General features: G+C 42.3%; 3 protein-coding genes across 5 annotated transcripts; 1 reads left to right on the forward strand and 2 right to left on the reverse strand.

Annotated features, from left to right (window-relative positions):
• Positions 1-987: 987 nt before the first annotated feature.
• LOC135582253 (uncharacterized) lies at positions 988-11,984 on the reverse strand. Of its 3 annotated transcripts, none has more exons than XM_065086230.1 (16): positions 11,445-11,984; positions 11,333-11,383; positions 10,967-11,203; positions 10,163-10,261; positions 10,022-10,077; positions 8,812-8,923; positions 5,962-6,141; positions 5,533-5,790; positions 3,417-3,638; positions 3,130-3,330; positions 2,925-3,047; positions 2,492-2,761; positions 2,290-2,388; positions 1,686-2,212; positions 1,469-1,501; positions 988-1,203 (listed from the first exon to the last, which is right to left on the reverse strand). In XM_065086230.1, coding segments are annotated over exons 1-16 (2,580 nt in total). In that variant the 5' UTR covers positions 11,556-11,984; the 3' UTR covers positions 988-1,202. The 3 variants fall into 3 exon arrangements, with proteins under 3 accessions (XP_064942302.1, XP_064942299.1, XP_064942300.1); XM_065086227.1 differs by having other exon boundaries at positions 10,967-11,209; XM_065086228.1 differs by having other exon boundaries at positions 8,812-8,920; positions 10,967-11,209; positions 11,445-11,693.
• Positions 11,985-15,143: 3,159 nt separating this feature from the next.
• Positions 15,144-17,424, reverse strand: LOC135594943 (transcription factor MYC1-like). The gene has a single exon (XM_065085451.1). The coding sequence runs from the start codon at positions 16,954-16,956 to the stop codon at positions 15,751-15,753; it is 1,206 nt and encodes a 401-aa protein (XP_064941523.1). The 5' UTR covers positions 16,957-17,424; the 3' UTR covers positions 15,144-15,750.
• A 1,248-nt stretch (positions 17,425-18,672) lies between these two features.
• LOC135595388 (arginine decarboxylase-like) lies at positions 18,673-21,325 on the forward strand. Its single transcript, XM_065086231.1, has one exon. The coding sequence runs from the start codon at positions 19,120-19,122 to the stop codon at positions 21,181-21,183; it is 2,064 nt and encodes a 687-aa protein (XP_064942303.1). The 5' UTR covers positions 18,673-19,119; the 3' UTR covers positions 21,184-21,325.
• The last annotated feature ends 578 nt before the right edge of the window (positions 21,326-21,903 follow it).

A 21,903-nucleotide genomic window follows, 5' to 3' on the forward strand; every position in this document is an offset into this window, starting at 1 on the left:
TAATAGAAACACAATAAAACTAATGCGGAAACGAAATAGCGTACCTCCAGCCATTATCACCAAGAATTTCTGCAAAGGTTTCTTCTTGAACTTTGGTTCTTCTCGGCTCAGAACTCTCGCTTTAGATGGTGTAGGAAAACCTTTCGCTTCAAAGAGATGATTGAGCCAAGGGACCAAAATCCTCATGTATATATAGATGTTCTCCCATCAAGAACATTTATCATCACCAACTCATAACGTTCAAGAATTAATTCAAATTTGTAACGTTTGGACCATAATGAAGAACTTAATGATATTAAATATTTAATTTAATAATAACGGTTTCATGTATAAAGAATAAGAAACTGAAATCATTTAAACCATAATAAATGAAAAAAAATTCATGATAATGAATTATGAATCTTAATAAGAACGGTTACGTTATTATTAAATAAGATATTTAATAATAACCGTTACATCTTTTTATTGATTTCGCCTGAGAGACGTGAATTGTTAATACTGAAGAGACTAACAGCTTTATACTACAAAAAGAGCAAGGGGCCATCATAAATCCACAGCCCAACAAGTCCATCGACACATTTCAGTAACTACGGATCTCTAAGGATCAGTAGATAGCCAAGCTCCCAGAAAGAGCTCTCGTCTCTTCTCAACACCAAGAGCTGACACATTTCAGTCCTGCATCACACGGAAGCTGATGAGAGTTCATTTCGGTAGCCTAATCCTTCGGCCTTCAGCCTGATTCGGTACTTACTAATGTATGAACATTGCGAGCATAACAGGATTTAACCTCATGATTAATGATAACTAAATAAATTTAGTATATAATGAGCATGAAGACACAGTTCCTCATTTCTCAATATTGTATGTGCTGTCACAAAATCATTAAATAAGTGTAGTAACTTTTCCACCATGGGGAAGTTCAAAATCTGGAAAATCTGAATGAGGAGCAGAGTAACGCTTGAAACTTACAAGTAGATGCGTTAGATATTGCACAGTGCAAAGAAATATTGTTTCCTTTTTTGTTTCCAATTTGTAACATGAATCCAAGTACACATTGGCAGAGAAAAAAAATTCCACGTGAAGGAAAAGCCCAAGGCTACGATTTAATAGAAAATTCTTACAAAAAGATGACACAGAGCTTTATCCAGAGTAAATTATCTTCAAACTTCCATTTGGCAGCAATTTCCATTCAATCAGTGGCTCCTGACATCCAACAAATCAAGTGTGTTGGAATTATCATCAGGCATACATGATATATTTAGCACCACCAGAGCAATATGAAATTAACTAAATAGACATGCATGTAAAAATTTCTAAATCATAATACCACCAACTGGTTCAATTTTTTGGTCTGAAATGAAAAGATACATCAGACATCAAAAGTGACTTCAAAAGAACTTTTTAATTGTAGACATCAAGAGCACTTTATTGAACCAAAAGATCATGATTTCAGTAAACATGCACTTACTATCTCCTTGAAATTAAGCCAGCCCCAGAAGACCTGAAGGAAAACCAATAGCCAGTAATTAAATTTACCCAGACTAAGATATATATATATATATATATATATATATATATATATATATATATATATATATATATATATATATATATATATATATATATATATATATATATATATATATAATCTCTCAAACATATGTATGAGGCAAAACTAATAGTACCTCCCCAGCTGCTTTCCTCCAAAACTATGTCTTCCATTAGTCAGTCCTTTGTTTTGAGGAGGAGACAAACCTGTTCTATCAAGGTTTGCTGTGTTTCCAACCTTGAAGTACAGAGATGAATGACCAGACTTGATTTCCGATTGTGAACCATTAGCTTCTTGGATATTGTTTGATTTACTTGAAACTGTTACATCCGATAGCCCCTGAATAATATTTAATCTGACACCATTTGGTTGTTCATCCTGTCTCATCAAAATCTGGGTGCGTTTGTTGCTAGTCTCTCCAGCATTAATCACAGCAGCACCATCTGCATAGGGCATAGTGTTTGCAGTTTTTGATTCAATTGATTGTACCTTTTTTTGGCGATTGACTTGAGAAACTGGGGTGACAGCAACTGATGGCAACAACGATGTGTAAGGAGCAGAAGATGCAGTAGCAGCAGCAACTTTAGCAACAGCTGCAGTTGCAGATATAATTTGCTGGGCTCCTTCTCGAAGGTGGATAAAGTCACCTTCAATAACAAATAACTGGATTCACAAAAAAAAAAACTTTAATTAAAATTAAGAGTTCAAATTATCAAGACAATTCAAATGTAAGGACCTACTTCAGGATGACGAGTAACAAAATCATCAAGCTTTCCATAATGCTTCTTATAGTCATGCCAATGAAGGGGCGCAAGCATTTTGCCAAGCCTATTTGGTAGCTAAAACACATGTAGCACACAAGCTTAGTAAGAAAAAGAGAGGACTTCATATAGTGATCGACAAACTGGTTACGCAGTCTGGTGTCTACATAGTTAGACTTACCGTCGTACTGATTCTGATTCTTCCATCTGATCCAGCAGGCACTGCACGCACAATGCAAGTCAAAAGTGATCTTTCATCTAAGAGATTGGGATCCACTGGTGGTTTACTAGACATCAAAGTACTTGAAATTGGGGCAGCCAAGGCAGTAGATTCATTTGAACTGACAGAGTTTTGACTAGCGGATAACATTATGTTAGATGTAGGTTGTTGTTGTCCAGTTCTCGGCACCTGCTCTTGTGATTGTTTCCCTGCAGCCACAATGTCCTCGGCCTGCACAAGCAATGAAGCAATAATACTACATAAAACTATCTTCACACTTGTAGACTGATTTATTACCTTTTCTAACAAGGATATCAATGTTCACTAAGACATAAACTTGCCAGCTTCCTGCATCAATCTGTAACATCATAAGGCGGCTTAAAAGGAAACAAACCTTGGTTGCATTCTTCTTTTCTGGTGGCACAAACCCTCTTGCAGAGTCCAAGTGAGAAGGTGCATCTGAGGTCCCTTGTGATTCTTGGATAACTGGGTGCTGTTTCACATTTGATTGGAGCACCTAGCATCAAAGTTAGTACAAGATTTAACATAAGACCTCAGAGTAATAATTAAGATCTAGAAATACAGTTTATATTGATAACCTGGACTTCATCACTAGAGTCAAAGCCTGAATGTCCAGACATCTGTTGCTGATCTCTATGGCTGTTAAGATTGTCAAGATGAACCATCTGCATTTCACCAGGCATATCAAAGCTATAATGGGTGTCTGATCTTAAAAATTCCTGCTCTGTCTGTGATGGTGGATGCTTGCTTTCAGGTATCTGTGAGATATCTGAAAGGGCCTAAAGGAGATATCTAGAGATTAATACTGGTAGTTGTATTATACAATCAACCAAAAAAAGCCTTTGAAATACTCTGGTACCCATACCTGTTGATTTTGCAAATGTTGTTGAGTTAGAACCACAGGCACTGATTGAAAATGATCTATGTGAGATTGTGGAATAGGTGAATTGCTGGAAGCTACAGCTTGTGGAACACCTAATGGATTCATTACATAAGGATGTAATGCAGCCACTGGGCCAGGAGGAATGAAGGCATTCATTCCAAGTATGGACGATGGCACAACAGGAACACTGGGGGCATGTTCAATCTGACAAGAAAAGAAATCTTGTAATGTTTATTCTGATTATACATAATATCACATGAGATTTTATCCATAAAGAGAAAAAAAGAAACAAGGTTTACAATAGGGTTCATAATAGGTCTCAAGAACATATTTTGATTCATTATTGAGACAAAAACCAAATACAGGGTTTAGATGGAATTGTTAGACCCAGAGTTGGTACCAAACTGTACCCAATACCACACAGGTACAACAGATGACCAATCTTGATATGGGATCAAGATTTTAATCTTTTGCAGGATCCTTACACATGGTGCAGTCCTTTTTAAACTGGGATCTTCCACCATTGAACTCTGAATAGGGCAATATCACAAGTTCAAAGCATCTAATTTTTGTTTTCTTATTTCTATAACTCCCTCTACCTCAAATAACACCACTAATCCTAATATATTTACCTCATCTACCTAGGGCATATATATGCCTCATTTAGAGATGTTAGTATTGCCTTAAATGGTTTTAACCCATTTTAATCTTCTATTAGAGGTATACTTAATTATTGCAAATGTAAAGCATTCTTCCTTTATTTTGTAACCCTACACATCCATATCAACATTCACAATTGAACAAATATTTTTGCACATGTTTCCTAATTGTTATATACATTAAACATGCTAGCCTTACAAATGCCCCTTCCAACCTAAAAGGGCATAAAGATATTACACAAAACTCTTTATTATTTCTCTTTTTTAAACATCCCACTTTGACTCCTTAACATCTTCATTAATCTATGATATCAATTTGAGTTAGATTCACATACTTCTGGAAACCTCTTGTTCATCTACCTTAGCTATACTTTCAATATTTTTCTAAGCTGAAGTTAGACTTGATGTATTTTGGTAGTAGTTTTTCTAAACTTAAAACACGTAGTTTCTAACATTTATCTCCATGGCTCAAGATCAAAATCAATCTCAACTAAACTATCATCAATGCATAATAATATCAACAACATATACCAGAAAGGTTTATCCTGAATACAGGAAGTTAATCATTTTACCAAAATGAAAACATAAGGACTCAAAGCAAAACTTTAGATGTACACCTACAATGCTATCCATCTAACCTACCACAAAATTTTCCTTAGTCAAAAAAATGCATATGCAAACCTTTATTCTTCCCTAGATGTTTCTCACTGATTGTCTCAATAAAAAGATAGGTCTATGGTGGATCTTTTAAGGTATAAAATCAAATTAATTTCTGGAAATACTCACTTTGTATGTCAGTCTTTGTTCAATCACCCGCTCTCAAAGTTTCATATATGGATCATGGCTAAGTTGTCCAAAAGACTAGAATTTAGAATGATAAAATTTCGGGACTTTTAGTTAGTGAAATACTAAAATCTTCTAATTCTAGCTACAAGATAATATAGCAATAGAGCATGTCTTATAAACCCACATGAAAATGATTTTCCAAGGTGCTTACACTGATGCATCTACAAGCAAGAAGTAAATAAGGTCAGTTAGGAATAAGGGTGTGAGAGCCAAGGTATCCTCACTAGAAACATCAATAAAGAAATCTGTGGCCAGTGGTGTTAATGTTAACATGGCTCACGGCAGGAACATTCATGCAACCGGCCCAAATAGTTGGGATCTTATGGCATATCATCGTTATATTTCCATGCAAGAAATAATTTTTGAAAACATAGGTCACTGGATATATGGCTTTGCCCTCCCCCTCTCAGACTGACTAGATATGAAGCAAAATAGTGTGAGCACTCAACATCATGGTACTTTTTTTTTTTACCTTTTCAGATCCCAACGAATAAAAGAAACATTGGTTAGTCACTTTGCATATCATGAGAGATTGTTGACAATTGACCACAGTACAAAAGGAAAATTTTAAAATCTTTAATACTTCACCTTACCTTAGAAGATGAACTGGAAGATAAAACATGAGATGAAGTCCCATCTACACTTCCATTAGATGCAAATCCCAAGTGACCATTTGATTTGCCACCATCTATCACATTAATCTGATTTCCATTATACGAAGATGAATCGGTTGAGTTTTCATGAGTAATTCGTGAACCATCTTCATAATTTCCATTCTTTTTCCTTGCCTCAGCCAATTCCAGCTGAAGCTGCTGTATGGCTTGCAGATGATGACGCTCCATTTCAACAAACTAGCAAAAGGCATCAAACAACAAATAACAGAAAGAGAAAGATGCCAACAATCATAGCTAAACATAATAACCAATCACAAATTTACTGCAATAAACAAAGCAATCGATATGTACATTGTAATAAACAAATCAAAAGAGACTAACAGTGAAACAAAGCATTTGCCATCTAACCTGCCTTTGAAAACCAATCCAATATTGGTTAAACTGCTCTGTGCGTTCTCTTAGTTCAGCTTGCAACGACTGGTTAGTGGAGGACTGCAAAGCATCCATTTCTTGAACCCGTGCAACCCAAGATTGTGCCTCCCTTAACTGTTCATCCTTGAAAAGAACAGTTTCTCGTGCAACTCTATGCTGAAAGAAAGAATTTGTTTAAAATACATATTTCTTCTTTTACAAATTAATGAAACCAAAGGATATATTCTATTTTAAAAAGGAAGATGAACAATCCGACAAACACTACAGAAATGCAAAATCGTAAAACAAAACCACCAAACAGAAAATGCCTACTTATTAGCAAATATTAAATCTAATTCACTGAAAAATTAGCACAAAACGTTTCCAAAAATAATTGAAACAATCAAAAAATTCAAGAAAAACACTGTACAAGTGACTTTGTGATGCTCTTTGTAGAACATTTGTTCTGCTGTTCGGTTAGCAAATTCAGCAATTGTCTGATACTGTGTTCACAGTAGCTTGGACATTTATACACGTGTGTTTGGCATTCTCTTGTAACAAAATGCCTCCGGTCACATGATACATCAATTTCAGCAACTGGGAATAATCTTCTTAAGTTGACACTAACAAGTTCTAGCATTTTTACCATAAAACTTCAAACATAGTGTTGTCATGACATTCCATCACCCACCCATCTTCAAAGCCTAATCAATAGGTAGTTGGATCAGCAACATATAATAGAACTTATCGGGGCTCAATTCCTTGATCTGTTATAACCCTTAAATACAGATTAGAACATCACCTTTTCTTGGTACTTTGAATTCACCTAACATGCCATTAAGCATTGAATCATGAGAAGAGCATAGATGTTCATTAACTCAAGGGCCTCCAAGTTATAGAAAAATCCAAATAAATTACCATGAATGCTACTGACTACACCAGGAAACTATCACCTGAATTGCGACTTCCCAAGCATTCATAAGAATGCACCAAGTTGTCGAATCTGGAAGCCATCATATTTATTCTGAATCCCAGCAAGAAGCATATGCCTTCATAATTCTACTTTTTGAACATGGCTAATGGCTGCAAGCAATTGTCACTCCACAGATGCGCAAACACAAAAAGTTTATTGTTTATTCATACATATTGATACATGTGTTGAGTAAATTCACTAGTTTTCACAATAGCCTACAGTGTCTTAGAATACAGCAATCAGATTCAAGTCCATGTGGCAGATCTGAATCCTGCCTACTTAGGGTCCATTTGTTACATGGAAAGCATCCTTGGAATGAGCATGGTGTTTGGAATCTAATAATGTCTTTCTCATTCTAATTACTGAGTGGAATCAGAGTATCCATATAAACTGGAATCTCATTCAGGACTCACCCTCAAAATTTGATCGTGATTCCTAGAGATATTTTCTGCTCTCAAACCCTCCTTCCTTTATAACCAAAACAATATAGATATAGATACTTTAATTAAAATAAACTTAAAACAACACAGTGATAACAACATCATGATTTAATGATTAAAACAAAATATGATATAATATGCCATATAATATAAATAGCTATTGAATTGAAAAAATGTAATTACAAAATATATAAAAATAATATGTTATATTAAAAGAATTGTCACCAGGAACACCATAACCCCTTGGAAACATAATAGAAATTTGACACTGCAAACAAAACCCACTTCTGACAACCTCCAAACAACATTACCTAAACATTTACTAGAATCATCCCATTCAAAACTTTTATGTATCTACATATCATTGTTTTTAAACTAATTAAACAAAAAAATCTAATAAAAAAACAAAAGATCTAATGACTAGCAAGAAAAATTTCTTATGTAGTTTGCAATCTAGGTAGTACAATTAACATCACAACTTGTTTAGCACTATACTCAGCAATAATGATGGTGGTTCAGTGCTTATGGCTCCTGCCAATATGGGATCTAATGCACAATCTCCCCCTTCATGCAGAGTAAGCTTTTTTCATGACTCTAAAACCTTGATATCGAACTCATGGAGTAGCACCTTACAAGAAAACGTATGTGATTTTATGAACACTTGCGAGCAGGGTTTGCCAATTCGTGTACCAAACCTATCTTGGAGATTTGTCAGGTCAGTACATATTGATCTGTACCGGTGTCTCGACACATGGTACGTTGGGGCATGCCAATGGGGATTTGGATAATCCGCATCTTGAATCGTCAATTGGACCGGTTCATATCGCCTGTACCATACCGACTTAGGCGGTACAACAAACGTTACTTGCGAGTAGGTTTACAAGCTTAAAGCATGAGCAGATATGCAAAGATTGTTATGTGACAAGATGACAACAAAAATCTCCTTATGTAGAAAGAAGGCCTAGAGAAGCATATTGATTCTCGCATAATGTGATTAATGACTAAAGAGTTGTAAACTTTGTATAAAATATTTTGTCTTCCATATGATCCACATGTGACATAGATGTCCCTTATTCAAGTAGGCCATCCAAAAATCCATTGGAAATCCATGTGTGACTTAGAATGTGGCCTAACTTCTTAGAAGCTGACAAAGCTTGCTGTCATTCCTAACCAAAACTCGATTCCTACAATGTAAATGGTGTTAGGTTATTACCAATTGGCATACACACGATAGACACTTTCAATAACAAAATAGGGTCTTTCAACAACCATCGCAAAAAGGAGAGTAGATATTACCTAATGGTAAAAGTGTCATCAACTGTTAACACAAGATATCACTTTATCAGGATAGGTCTCTATTCCACCGAATAGAAGGCAGATTTCAATCATCAAAGATAAATTTAAAAATATTGGGAAAAGAATTGAGGCATCAACCTCCTCCTGCAATGCAAGGATCTGACTCTCTTTCTCTTGAATATGTTCTTGGAGATCACGAATTTGGCTCAGATGTTGTGCTCTTTCTGCTTCCGAATTATCAAGCTCCCTTCTGCATAAGTTAACAGTAAGCCCATGGCAAACATGCAGCAGACTACTTTGAACATGCAGAAGATTATTCAATTCAAAAATATATACATTGAATTTGATAGGCCAACAAAATATGACTTACGAAGAGGGAGATCCCATTACCATATCATTTAATAAAAAGCAAGATGAGGTTCCATATGATGCCCGCATTTTGCTCCTACAATTTACTTTAATTAAAAGGAACTAGTCATATTTAAGAGACAATAGCTCAGTAAACACCCGATGTTGTTTATAAAACAAAGGCAATGGTGAATGCTATGTTCAAATTGCTTGCAGAATAAAAAAGTTACCAAATTTGTTGGACCAATATTGTCGAGAGCAACTTTAGTTAGACTATGCCTGATGTCAACAAGTAGTCATTGGAAGAGAGCCACAAGGTATAGGTTAGCCACTCAATTGTTACTATTAAAAAATGTCAATATGGAAGAGAACATGTGAAAAACCATAAGCATGATAATATAATGTAACAGCAAATAGTTAAGACACCAAAGGAAGAGCAGCTGAATGTTAGCTTATCAAGAAAGGCATATATCAGTAATTCATCGTGAGATAGTTAGCCAAATTTATCTAATTTGACTGGACCTAAACATCACTATAACTCAATTAAATTGATTGTCGAACAATTAATTCACAAATCAATATCATCTTCTCTCTTAGTGGTTCAAATCATCTAATCATGATCAATTCAAGTTTATATGAATTGTACATCAATCATTAGTTTTTGTTACCATTTTATTAATGCTTGGTACTTAATAGATCTTAATGATCCAAACTTATCCAACCGACCATGAATTTCTATGTAATGATATTTTATAATTTTTTTCAAATTCATTATTAATTATATAAATCATAATTTGAGTTTAATTTACTTGCCCTTTTTGGTTAATGAATTCATATAAATGGGAAAGATTTGTTTTATAAGACAATTGTGAAACCAATAATGCAAGATTTAATGAAGGCACAACCAACATTAGTTTTGCAAAAAATTAAGAAACAATCATTTAGTATGCAACATTTAATGAAGAACCAACATCAATTTTTCAAGAGGAATATCATATACCTGAAGGTGGCTAGCTCTTTGTTTTGTTCTCGGAGAAGATCTTCTTTAGCCCATGCCTAGCCAAAAGCGAAAGAGAAAAACAACCTCAAAATAAAACTCAAGCTTCTCACTCAGAAGGAACAAAGAAGATGAGAAACAAACTGCTTCTGTGTCAATTTTCATAGCTCGTAGCTCCCTATCCTTCTCTTCTAGTTTCCTCTCCAGCTCAAGTATTCTTTGTTCCCTTTCATGTAGTTGCTCCTGTTCAAAGAGTAATAGCATATATAATAAGCTAAGCAGGCTCCATGAATTAGTTATTGGATCTAAGTGAAGTAAACACAACCAGACAAACACATTACACAAACAACAACAACAGACTTTGAACACAAAGCATAACAGAGATAAGGCCAACTTAGCTAAGAGCACGTATAGGCAACTATATTTAACCTACCTGGATGTTAAAAATTAGACAAATTCTATTATTAGTAATTCACAACATTCCGCAAAGCAGCTGCTAAAAAAATCCGAAATCAAATTTCAACAGTACATCTCTATTGTGCAGCCGAGAATAAATGTAGAATGCAGCATCAAATCCCATAACAACCAAAAGCTTGATGTTGACTACGGACCAAGAAAAGTTTAACTCGTGATATAGCGATCTCGTCTGAGACACACAACCTTAGCCTTTGAAAATTCAAGCACAAGTTGCACACGATTCTGAAGGGGCCCATGCAAGTTTATTTGACTACAGAAAGCAAAGGAAATTTATGACAGCAGCTGGTAACATTTTAATGTCAACCACTCCCACCAACAAAATCATTATTAGAATTAGAAAAACCAATTATCACAGGCAACTTATAACAGTTGGCATTCCCAGAGCCACGAAACAGAAACACCAGGAATCCACATTGATTAAGCATAAATCTTAACAATATCGTGAACGATAAAACTGAGCATGTCAGAAACCTTTAGTTCGGCATTGATATTCATGTGCTCCTTGAGCTGCACTTCAAAACTATTCTGCACTTCCAAGATCTCTGACCTGGCAATCGCCCTGGCCTGTAGTTCAATCTCCATTTGCTGAAGCTCTTCTCTTTGCCTCATGATTTCTTGCAGCTTCCGCTGCAATATATCACCATTCAACTCGGCATCATCAGCATCAATTGTGATCGCACAGTAGTCCACCCGCGACCCTGTACCCACCTGCACCTTTCGACAGCAGTTTTACCCTTAAATGATTAGTCCTCCATCCGGAAGCACATTGCCACTTACTCAAAAATTCTTTGTTCTACGAACTTGGCTTCTCAGACAACAAGCTAGGCGAAAAAATACCTCGTGTATCGTTCTCTCAGCTGATTGTCCCAATTTAACATGCTCTTGCTCCTGCGGATGACGAAAATCTTAAGTAAGATCCAAAACACAGCTACACACCATTAAACCTTACCTCGCTTCCGTTGCTCCGAAAGGAGTGCTCGGGGATGGCACGCCACTCCTTTTTGGCAACCTGGGATGCGGGCACGGGAACGGCTCCGCCAAGGCCCGAGGGAGCCTCCATCGGGTCTGACAGGCCGGGAACGACCCCTCGACAGGGCCGATCGAGCACAGCGCGAGGGTTTTCCGCACCCAAGCGAGGACGCTCGAGCCTCCAAGACGGGATCCCAGGAATCAAGAAACGGTCCTAGGGTTTGGACGCGACCGCGCGAAGGATCCTCCGCAAACGAAACCCTAATTCTCGAAGCGAGTCGGGGGAGGTTAGGGAGAAGCAGGATTGGGCAGGCGACGCGGAGGGGAATGAGGGGGGGGGCTTGAAGTGGATCGAGACCGCCGATATGGGTGGAGGAGGACGAGGAGAAGGAGGTTGATGGAAATTTGGGGAAGCGAGAGGCGGAGACACGCTCGCCGATTTATAGGGGAAGGAGATGGGGGGGCGATTGGGGGAGGAAGGCAGCCGAGTGAAGCGGGTCGGTTTACCGGTGTGTGGGTTTCAGTAGCCGCTCTGGCCACACTTAGCTTCCTACAGCCCACAGTGTGGTCGTCTTCGAAGGTCCAAGTAGCGATGACAAGTGGCTCGGGTACGCACCCGCGTACTTCGCCCGAATCCGATTACACCTAACCCGAGTATATTTCGAATCCAAATCGAGTGGCTCATTGTTATTCCGTCGTCATAATAATAAACACGTTTTAATCCAAACCGATAAATAATTATTTTTTATTTAAAAATAAAATAAAATAAAATTTGGTCTTCATAAAATAGATTTTTAGGTAAGTCAGAGGTGGCAATGGTAAGATTGTTTCTTCTTTTACATGGATATTACATTATAACTTGTTCATTACATTCATGTATTTATCAATTACTTGTTATAGAGATAGTAGTGCCACAAGGTTTAATCCATAAACACATTGCATTGTTCCATGAACAGTCTTCTAAAGTGTCAATCATGCATTGGTTGACGATTGATAGAGATCATTGATGAGGGTAGCGATAAGACTCAGGTGACGTCAACTGCCCCATATGACGCTTCACGCTTTCGTTGACCTATCAACACCTGGTCAACGCAGATCGGAACGTCGACCAAGGCGCATTAACACCTTGCTCGGGCTCGATCCCTCACGTCATGCCAACGACGATGTCAGACACTACTAGGAGTACGGTCCTGCTCCCTACGGGCAGGCACATCAAGCACATCAGGCAACGATAACCCTCACTATAAAAACCCTCGCGCTCCGAGGAAAAGAGGGAGGAACACAACAGATAAAAAACCCCTTGCGACTATTCACTAACTTGATTGTCGGAGGGGTCGGGCCGAGCTCCCCCAACCCGACCTGTCTGCAAGTGCGAAGACGGAGGCTTCCCACTAAACGCCCGGGCGAGGAGTTCCCTCCCGGAGGAAACAACGACCCCGTCTCGATCGGACCATCGCAATCGACCACCTCAACGATCTCAAGGGCCGCCCCGGAAAGATCTCATATCATCCGAACCCGAGCCAAGCCGCGTCGGCCCCGAGGCTACAGCTTAAAGTTGTTTACACCAATAATCATGTAGCCATTCTAATTGACAGGCTGATCCAAGTGAACATGGTGGAAGATAGTCATGTTGGTTTGGACTCAAATGGATGTTTGATTTAGGTAGAAAATTGAGTGGGAACTATTCCATGTAGTTTAAAAATTGTAGATGGAAATGTAAATGATGTTTGATTAGTGGGTTTTTTTTTCCTTCAAAATACATGACTATTTTTTTTTCTAACACTATATATTCTTGAATCTATATGTCTGACTTGACTTAAACTCGATCTGATTCATCATTAATTTTTCACATTGTGACTAAAAAGGTATAAAAAAAACTAAAAAGCAAAATCATCGAATCAAGCTTACTAAACATTATCTATTTTTATTAAATACTTCTAAAAAAAATCAAAGACATTTCCCAACTGCCCTCCTTGAATCGAGACTTATAAATATATCGAGAAGCATAGGAGGTCAAATGATTCATAGAAGTAATAAAAAGCATTTTAAATATTTAAATTTAATAAAAATCACGATTGATAGTAGTTTATTTATTTATTTATTTATTACATAAATATTTTGCTAGTATAGCTTTAGATTGTCAACTTAACGTGATTAAGTTGATCCGAACTAACTCGTTTATTTGAATTTTAAAGTTGGATCCAATCGAGTAGTTTAAACAAGATGTTCGACCTCGTTAATCGTCACTAGTGCTCACGAAGATCATGACTATGAGAAAGAAGCTTATTTTTATCATCATCATCATCATCATCACAAGTCTTTCTCATTCGATACGGGTTGTTCGAAAAAGATATATTTAGGATGAAATTCACTTGAGACTCGTCGTTAGAATGAGACTAATAACCTTTACTAGATCTCGGATCAATTTAAAATTAAATATACTCTTAGCACGTGCAAGATGTTAATTCCAAAGTCAGAATGGAGTGTAAATATTCTATTTCTAAACCTTGGTAGGATAAACACATATAAAACCTCCATTTGAATGGTATTTCACATGCCACACCCAATCTTATTCTCTATAATGGGCATCAGGGAATCTCATTCTCGAAGTCCCAACTATGGTCGGTCAAGTGTTTGCTTGCATTAGTTTATAGGAGAGAGAAAGAAAGGCATAGCATTATTTCGACACTAACCACATTTGTCTTCTCATGCACATGCATTTGAATCATAAATAATCTATCAGAAGTTGAATTATGATTGAGAGTTTAAGATCTGATCCTAATATATAATGTATCTAAGTACAAATGGGAATGGATTATCTTCTCACTAATGTTTGGATCTTCCTCCTTTCTAATGGTTTTTTGTTGTCTATGTCATTGCCGACCATTACTCTTATCTAATCTTTAACTAAGTTCAAGTAGGATTAGGTCTCCAAGAAGATATGGAGAATGGAGTTCCATTTTTTTTATCCTACACTTGTCTTCTTTGGTTCCTACCATCATTTCTTTAGTATACATAGATCTTCTAGCTAATCATTTATTCTATTTTATCCGTTGGTGTATCCGATGGCGTTTGCGATAAACATATTTAGTCGATTCTTATCTTAATCTTACATTATTATAAGTGTTTATGCACTAATAAAAATAACGCATGAGGTTCATGTGAGTGTAAATATTTATGTGATTGTTACAAGGATCAAATTACTCTTGATTTTTTATTTGTTCTCAAAGGATGATATTTGTTGTATCTCAATTATTTCTCTATTATGGTCATCAATATCATCCTCTCTATCGCTATTAGTTTTCTCATTGTCAAATTTATGATAATTATATCATTTTATAAAAAAAATTTACTAGATTTACGACTCAAATTCAAAATAATAGATCTCGATAGATTATTATACCAGAGAGGATCGATGCAAGTAGACTTACACTAGTGTAAATAATTGAGATCATCAATATAAGTGATTTTATAGGTTCTAAGTATTCGTTACGTCAAGGGTTCGGAGCCAATCAAGATCGAACAAATTTGGTATCGAAAAAATAAGAGATGCATCACATGAAAAGAATGTCCGATAAATATACGATAGAGGAGTTGGGATAATTATTTGACTTAAGCGAAGAGCTAATAAGACAGAATCATCGACCATCATCATTCAACATGTATGACTATCGTGCATCTAACATTATGACTATCGTGCGAAAATAAAAGTCAATGAGTCGGTTGACTAAGTGTCCAATATATAGTGTGGAGTGACGTGTAAAAATGGTTTAACCGATGTGATAAGGTAGTTGGTAGGACACATGACATGTCATGAGATTATCAATAAACTACCATAATTATTATCATGAAAATAATCATCCAATAAAGCATGCATTTTTTTCGTGACACGAACAGTCCCCCTCATCACATTTAAATGTCATTCGCGGTTGCAACCAAAGCTTACGTAACTTTATTCCCCTATCACTAACCCATCACATAGTCTTAGTTTGATGGGACAAGTCCCGATCGATACATATCATCGGCAAAGAAGTTATTAGCCTTGTCGTTTCACGTATCCAAGACGACGACAGCCTCTGCCAACTAAGCGCTACCTACCTCAATCATGCACACACAGACTCCACCATCTCCTTCGAGCGTCTTCCTCGTCATGCGCATGCAATAGATCCCAATGGCGAGGAGCGCAGCCCTGAGGCCTTAAGAGCACGAGTCACATGCGCACAAAGGAGAAGAGGAAGAAGACACTAAGTAACGTGGCAGCTCAGCTAAGCTCAGCTAAGCTCAGCTTAGCTCGTCTGGAGCTTGGCGAGGAGCGCAGCCCTGAGACCTTCATGGCCTTGCAACTCACATGGCACCTTCACCACCACGTCCTGCAGCACGGCTTCCTTGACGCAGGACACGCTCGCGTGGTGCACGTGGAGCCCCAGGTCGCGTAGCGCAACCATCAGCCTCGCCGGCGGATGGTTCCGGTCATCCGATTGCGCCCTTATCAGCGCCTCCGCTCCCAGCAGCTTCACCTCCACCTCCATCGCCGTCGCTGAGGTGGTTGTGGTTGTGGTGGTGGTGCCGTGTGTCGTGGCGCTGGTGGTTGTCTCCTTCTTCGCAGTCTTGGCTTCGGCCTCCAGCTTGTCGACCTTGGCCTCGAGCTCCTTGATGTAGGCCACGGCGTCCGACAGCAGGGACGCCTTGTCCATCCGCGATACGTTGGGCACCACCGAACGGAGGGCGTAGAAGCGGTGGTTCAGCTTCTCGCGGCGCTGCCGTTCCGCCTCGACGTGGTTTGCTGGCCCCTCGTGCGACCCGCTCTCCTGCTTCCTCCCTCGCTTCTTGGGCCTGCGGCGCTCCGCCAACAGGTGGCAGTCGGAGTCCGAGTGCTCGGAGTCGACCGAAGAGGAGAGACCGGCCCCATCCTTCCTCGCTGCCGACAAAGGGGCCGGGGCGGCCGTCGGTTCTGCGCCGGCGATGGCGGCGTCGTGGGGCGTCGTGTTGAAGATGGCACTGACCTGCCGCACGAGGACCCAGTTCTCCGCGATGTAGTCGGCGGATCCGAGCTCGAGGACGCCGCCGGGGACCGGGAAGCACGCGAGCGTCTCGATGCCGTGGAGCTGAGCCTCGCGGGTCCGGTCGCACCCGCACGCTTGGAGCGCGCGCACGCCCGCCAGCCAGACCGGCGCCAGCGAGCCGTAGACGCGGGCGGGGACGGGATTTGCGTCCCCGTCTCGGGCCACCACGAACGATCGGCTGAGCGACACGACGTAGAACCACTCGCCGTCGTCGACGGAGTCGTCTGACCCCCGGCTCTTGCGGGCGCCGCGGAAGTTGCCGTCGCCGAAGGAGAGTACACGATGGTCGGGGGAGGCGCGCCAGAAGATGGCATAGGCCCACCACTCAGGTCGCGCGAGGAGGAAGCTCTGCAGCCGGTACTGGAGGTCGGCGGCCGCCGGCGCGTTCAAGGAGGAGGAGCAGGAGGGGGAAATGATGAGCTCGTCCATTCCGGTTTGGAGTGTCTGCCGTAGTGCTCGTCGCTGCGCGGAGCAGCGGGTGATTTAATGGGTTACAGAAGGGCACGTGGCGGGATGGCAGAACCCGCCTGTCCAATGTTCCAACGCCATCTGTAGGGGATGGCGTAGCCATGCCATCGAACGGTCAAAAACTCACCAACCATAAGATCCAACGGCTCTAATCAGCCACAAGTCATCACCAACAAACGATAACATCCCTGCACAATTACCTACCCACAAATATACCTGCCTCGTGATTGGTTTTATATATGTAACCACAGCGCGAAAGACGAGGTTGGTAAGCGGAAGGGAATATCCATCGACGTGCTCGCGCATCAGATCAGTCACAAGACAATCACGTGATCAAAGGGACGAAATATATACAACGGTCTACGCTCTCATGTATCTCGTGCGTATTTTTCTATTGTCTCATGTGAATGCGCTGTTGAGATAACTTAGTTTTATGGTATACGGCAGCCTATATACTAAGAGTTGATACGTCGACGTGTGTGATGTGTATGTATACGCTTTATTCTTAAGATTACTCGTCCGGACGGTTTCCCCGGTCCGAGTTGATCGAATTCAATTCGACCGGATGGAAGCGATCGGTGAAACAATAATTTGATCGGTACAACTTTGGGTCATCGAATTGAGATGGTAAATGAATCATATGGACCCCATAAATCAAGGAAAAGTCTTCTGTAATCTTCATGGAGATGACATGTGCATGGGTTTCATATATCAAGTCCGTGAGAGACCAAATCACCCGTAAGATTTGATTCAGTACGCCTAAGTAGCTCATCCAAATTATTGTATGACCGATCACCAGCTGCCTCAAATGATGCCTAACATCATGGGACATGTCCTACTCATCCCTAAGTCTAAGCAATGTGCTCAAGTATGAATCTAGGGTTAGGGTTTTGGAATTTGCATCTGGGTGTAGGACAATTGTCCAATCACTACTGGGCCATTCTATTCACATGCAAGAAGAAAGAAGATGCAAAGAAAATAGAATTATTTGTGTACTGGCATCTTGATTTTAGTAAAACCGCATCAAAAGATAATTTAATTAGTACTCCTAGATGTGATGGGAATGCCATTTTAATAATCAAATGCCACTCGGAACAAACTCCAAGTCTTTTTCTCAAGTGTTTAATTTAACTTGGAATTCTCTGAAAAACCAGCAGGATTTGAAATGGTATACATATAATATGTTTATATTTAAACAGGGAACAGTAAATTACTTGCCCCTACGTTGCGGACACGTACCTTCGAGTTGTTGCGGGGACCGCTTTTGTTGACGGATGGGGTCATCATGGCCCACATTTTCGGACTCCCGCGGGGCCCAGATTTTTCAACTAAGTCAAACCCGGCGCAAAGTCCGGAGGGTGACTCGAAGACGAGTGCGGAAAACGACGTAAATAGTGACGTTGTTCCGCCGGAGTCGCGTTAAAACAGAATCGGCAAACGACGCGATAGGTTTGGGCAGAAAGATGTTGGCACGCAGTGACGTGCTTATCTCCAACAGCACCCGACTAATCTCACGCGATATTCCCACGAGACAATCCGCTATATCCACACGACTCGCTGATGCGTGGCTCATCGTGGCGCCCTCCTTGCGGGGCCACGCGGCGATTCGATGGGGTCGGACACGGATACAAGTAAACCCCATATATAACCTGATAAATCAATTGATCGTCCACCGTTCTGTTTCCGCCGAATAAAGATCAAGCCGCCCACTATATAAACCCCGTCGCCTCGCCCACCATCGTCGCCGGGTTGTCGTTCCTCGTCTCTTCCTATTTGTATACTAACGCTGCCCCTTCTCCGTTGGGTCTATCGTTAGGGTACTCCGTCCTCTTAATCCCCTCTTGGCACTCTGCGGCTGCGGCAGGATCGGCGGTTTCCCGGCAGCTCTGGGGTTCCTGTTGGTATTCGATCGTCGAACGATCTGTTTGTCACGCCGTCTTCTGAGGGCCAGCGTGGGGGATTCCGGGATCATCTGAGGGCGTGCTAGGGCTCTTCTTCTCTGTATCAGACTTTTACTGCTTCGTCTTGGGGGGGGTGGCCGGGGCTCCGGCCTCGGCGGCTTGCAAAGCCCCCATCTTGACCGAGATCTGAAGAAGTAGACTATTGTTCTGCGATCGGGAAGAGATGCCGGCCCTCGCGTGCGTAGATGCTGCAGCGCCGCCCCCTGGCTACGTCTTCGCTTGGGATGGCGCTCTTCCCGCGCCGGGGACATTCCCCGGCGACACTCCGACTACGGCGGGTGGTGTCACCGCCGACCGCCCCTCCAACTGGTCCACCGACCTCTCCGCCTCCCTCTACCGGATCGAAGGCTGGGGCGCGCCTTACTTCTGCGTCAATTCCGACGGCGACATCGCCGTCCGGCCGCACGGCGCAGCCACCCTCGCCCACCAAGAGATCGACCTCATGAAGGTGGTGAAGAAAGCCACCGACCCCAAGTCCGCCGGCGGGCTAGGCCTCCGCCTCCCGCTCCTCGTCCGCCTCCCCGACGTCCTCAAACACCGGCTCGAGTCACTGCAGCAAGCCTTCGACTTCGCCATCCGCTCCAACGTATATGGCTCTCGCTACCAGGGGGTCTACCCGGTGAAGTGCAACCAGGACCGGTACATCGTGGAGGACGTCGTGGAGTTTGGAGCACCGTTCCGGTTCGGCCTCGAGGCCGGGTCGAAGGCGGAGCTCCTCCTCGCCATGAGCTGCCTCACGAGAGGGAGCCCGGATGCGTTCCTCATTTGCAACGGCTACAAGGACGAGGAGTACATCGCCCTTGCCCTCTTCGCTCGGAGCATGGATCTCAACACGGTGATCGTACTGGAGCAGGAGGAGGAGCTGGACACGGTGGTGGATACCGGTCAAAGACTCGGTGTCCGGCCGGTGATCGGTCTCCGGGCCAAGCTCCGCACCAAGCACTCCGGCCATTTTGGATCCACCTCCGGAGAGAAGGGCAAGTTTGGGTTGACCACCGCGCAGATCCTTTCAGTCGCCCGGAAGCTTCAACGCCTGGATATGCTCGATTGCCTTCAGCTCCTGCATTTCCACATCGGCTCTCAGATCCCGACGACGTCGCTGCTATCGGATGGGGTCGGCGAGGCCGCTCAAATCTACTGCGAGCTCGCGAGACTCGGGGCCGCAATGCGCGTCATCGACATAGGCGGCGGCCTCGGAATCGATTACGACGGCTCTCACTCTGATGCCTCGGACATGTCGGTGGGTTACGGGCTCGACGAATACGCCGGCGCTGTGGTCCGGGCCGTGATGTTCGCTTGCGACCGAAAGCGTGTACGTCATCCGATCATTTGCAGCGAGAGCGGTCGAGCGCTCGTGTCGCACCAGTCGGTGCTCATCTTCGAAGCGGTCTCATCCAACGCCACCAGAGCTGCGCCGTTGTCGTCCGTCGGCCCAAACTCTGCATTATTTCTCGACGAGCTGGCGGACGATGCTCGTTCCGATTACAACAACTTGATGGCGGCTGCCTACTGCGGCGAGTACGAGACCTGCGCTGTGTATGCTAACCAGTTGAGGCAGAGATGCATCGACCATTTCAAGGACGGAGTTCTCGGCCTCGAACACCTGGCGGCCGTCGACGGTCTCTGCGACCTCGTGGCAGAGGAGCTGGGAGTGGCTGATCCAGTGAGGACATACCATATCAACCTCTCGCTCTTCGCCTCGATGCCCGATTTCTGGGCGATCGGACAGCTGTTCCCGGTCGTCCCGATTCACCACCTCGACCAGCAGCCGGGAGTCAAGGGCATTCTATCCGATCTGACGTGCGACAGCGATGGGAAGGTGGATCGGTTCATCGGTGGGCAGTCGAGCCTCCCGCTGCACGAGATCAAGGGGGGAGAATACTACCTGGGGATGTTTCTTGGAGGGGCGTACCAGGAGGCGCTCGGCGGGCTGCACAACCTCTTCGGGGGGCCGAGCGTTGTGCGGGTGGCCCAGAGCGACGGGCCGCACTGCTTCGCGGTGACGCTGGCGGTGCCCGGCCGGTCGTGCGCGGACACCCTTCGAGCGATGCGGCATGAGCCCGAGGCGATGATCGCGGCGCTCGGGCACCGCGCGGGGGAGTGCGCGGCCGGGGATGCCGTGCTGTGCGCCATCGCCCGCGCCTTCGACTCCATGCCGTACCTCGTCCGCGGCGCCGAGGTGGAGGAGGAGGTGCGGGAGTCGATGATGCGCTGCCTGGGCTTGTGAAGGGATCGGTTATGGGCACCTCGTCGAAGTCGTCGGAGTGTGTCGCATTGGTGCGTCTATTATGATTGCTGTTTTCTTTCTACCGTCTTTGAGTCGCGTAGGAGTAATAATTTATCTTCGAGTAGTGTCTCCGGTTTCATTAGTGAAATGCCTCTGTAACGCCTAACATGACCCAAATGATGCAAATTACCATGGATGGTGAAAATATGAATCAAGTATTGCCCAAATGACTAACACTCACATGGTTGCTTTCTCTTTGTGATCTCACATTAGGATTGGTTTTGTCCAGGAACCATTGACAAATGGGTTATATTCTCCAGCCACAAAATAATGTATGCCCCATCTCGTACTCGGGGATTCAAAACCTTCACTAGACCGGTGATTGAAGACCAATCTTGAAATTGGACCATTTTATGACGAGTCTCGACAGGAGGTCTGCCCATAACACCACCATAAACAAAAAAGGTAAATTACACCACTAAATCTGATTTTTAGTCCAAATTTAATTGAGCCCCTAAAATATTTTTCAGTGACTTCTTAAATTTTAATCCACTAGCCAAATACCAACTTCCATACACCAAATTCTTCACTAAAAATTGACTTGGGCACACAATATCAACTTGGCACAAGTGTCAGTGGTAAAAATCTTCAGTATGCTCTGGATTTTAATTTTTCAACTAATGTTCAAGTGATACAGTTTTTTCTCATTCATATTTATGT

The sequence above is a fragment of the Musa acuminata genome, chromosome BXJ1-10 (assembly GCF_036884655.1).
Source record: "Musa acuminata AAA Group cultivar baxijiao chromosome BXJ1-10, Cavendish_Baxijiao_AAA, whole genome shotgun sequence".
Lineage (NCBI taxonomy): Eukaryota > Viridiplantae > Streptophyta > Magnoliopsida > Zingiberales > Musaceae > Musa > Musa acuminata.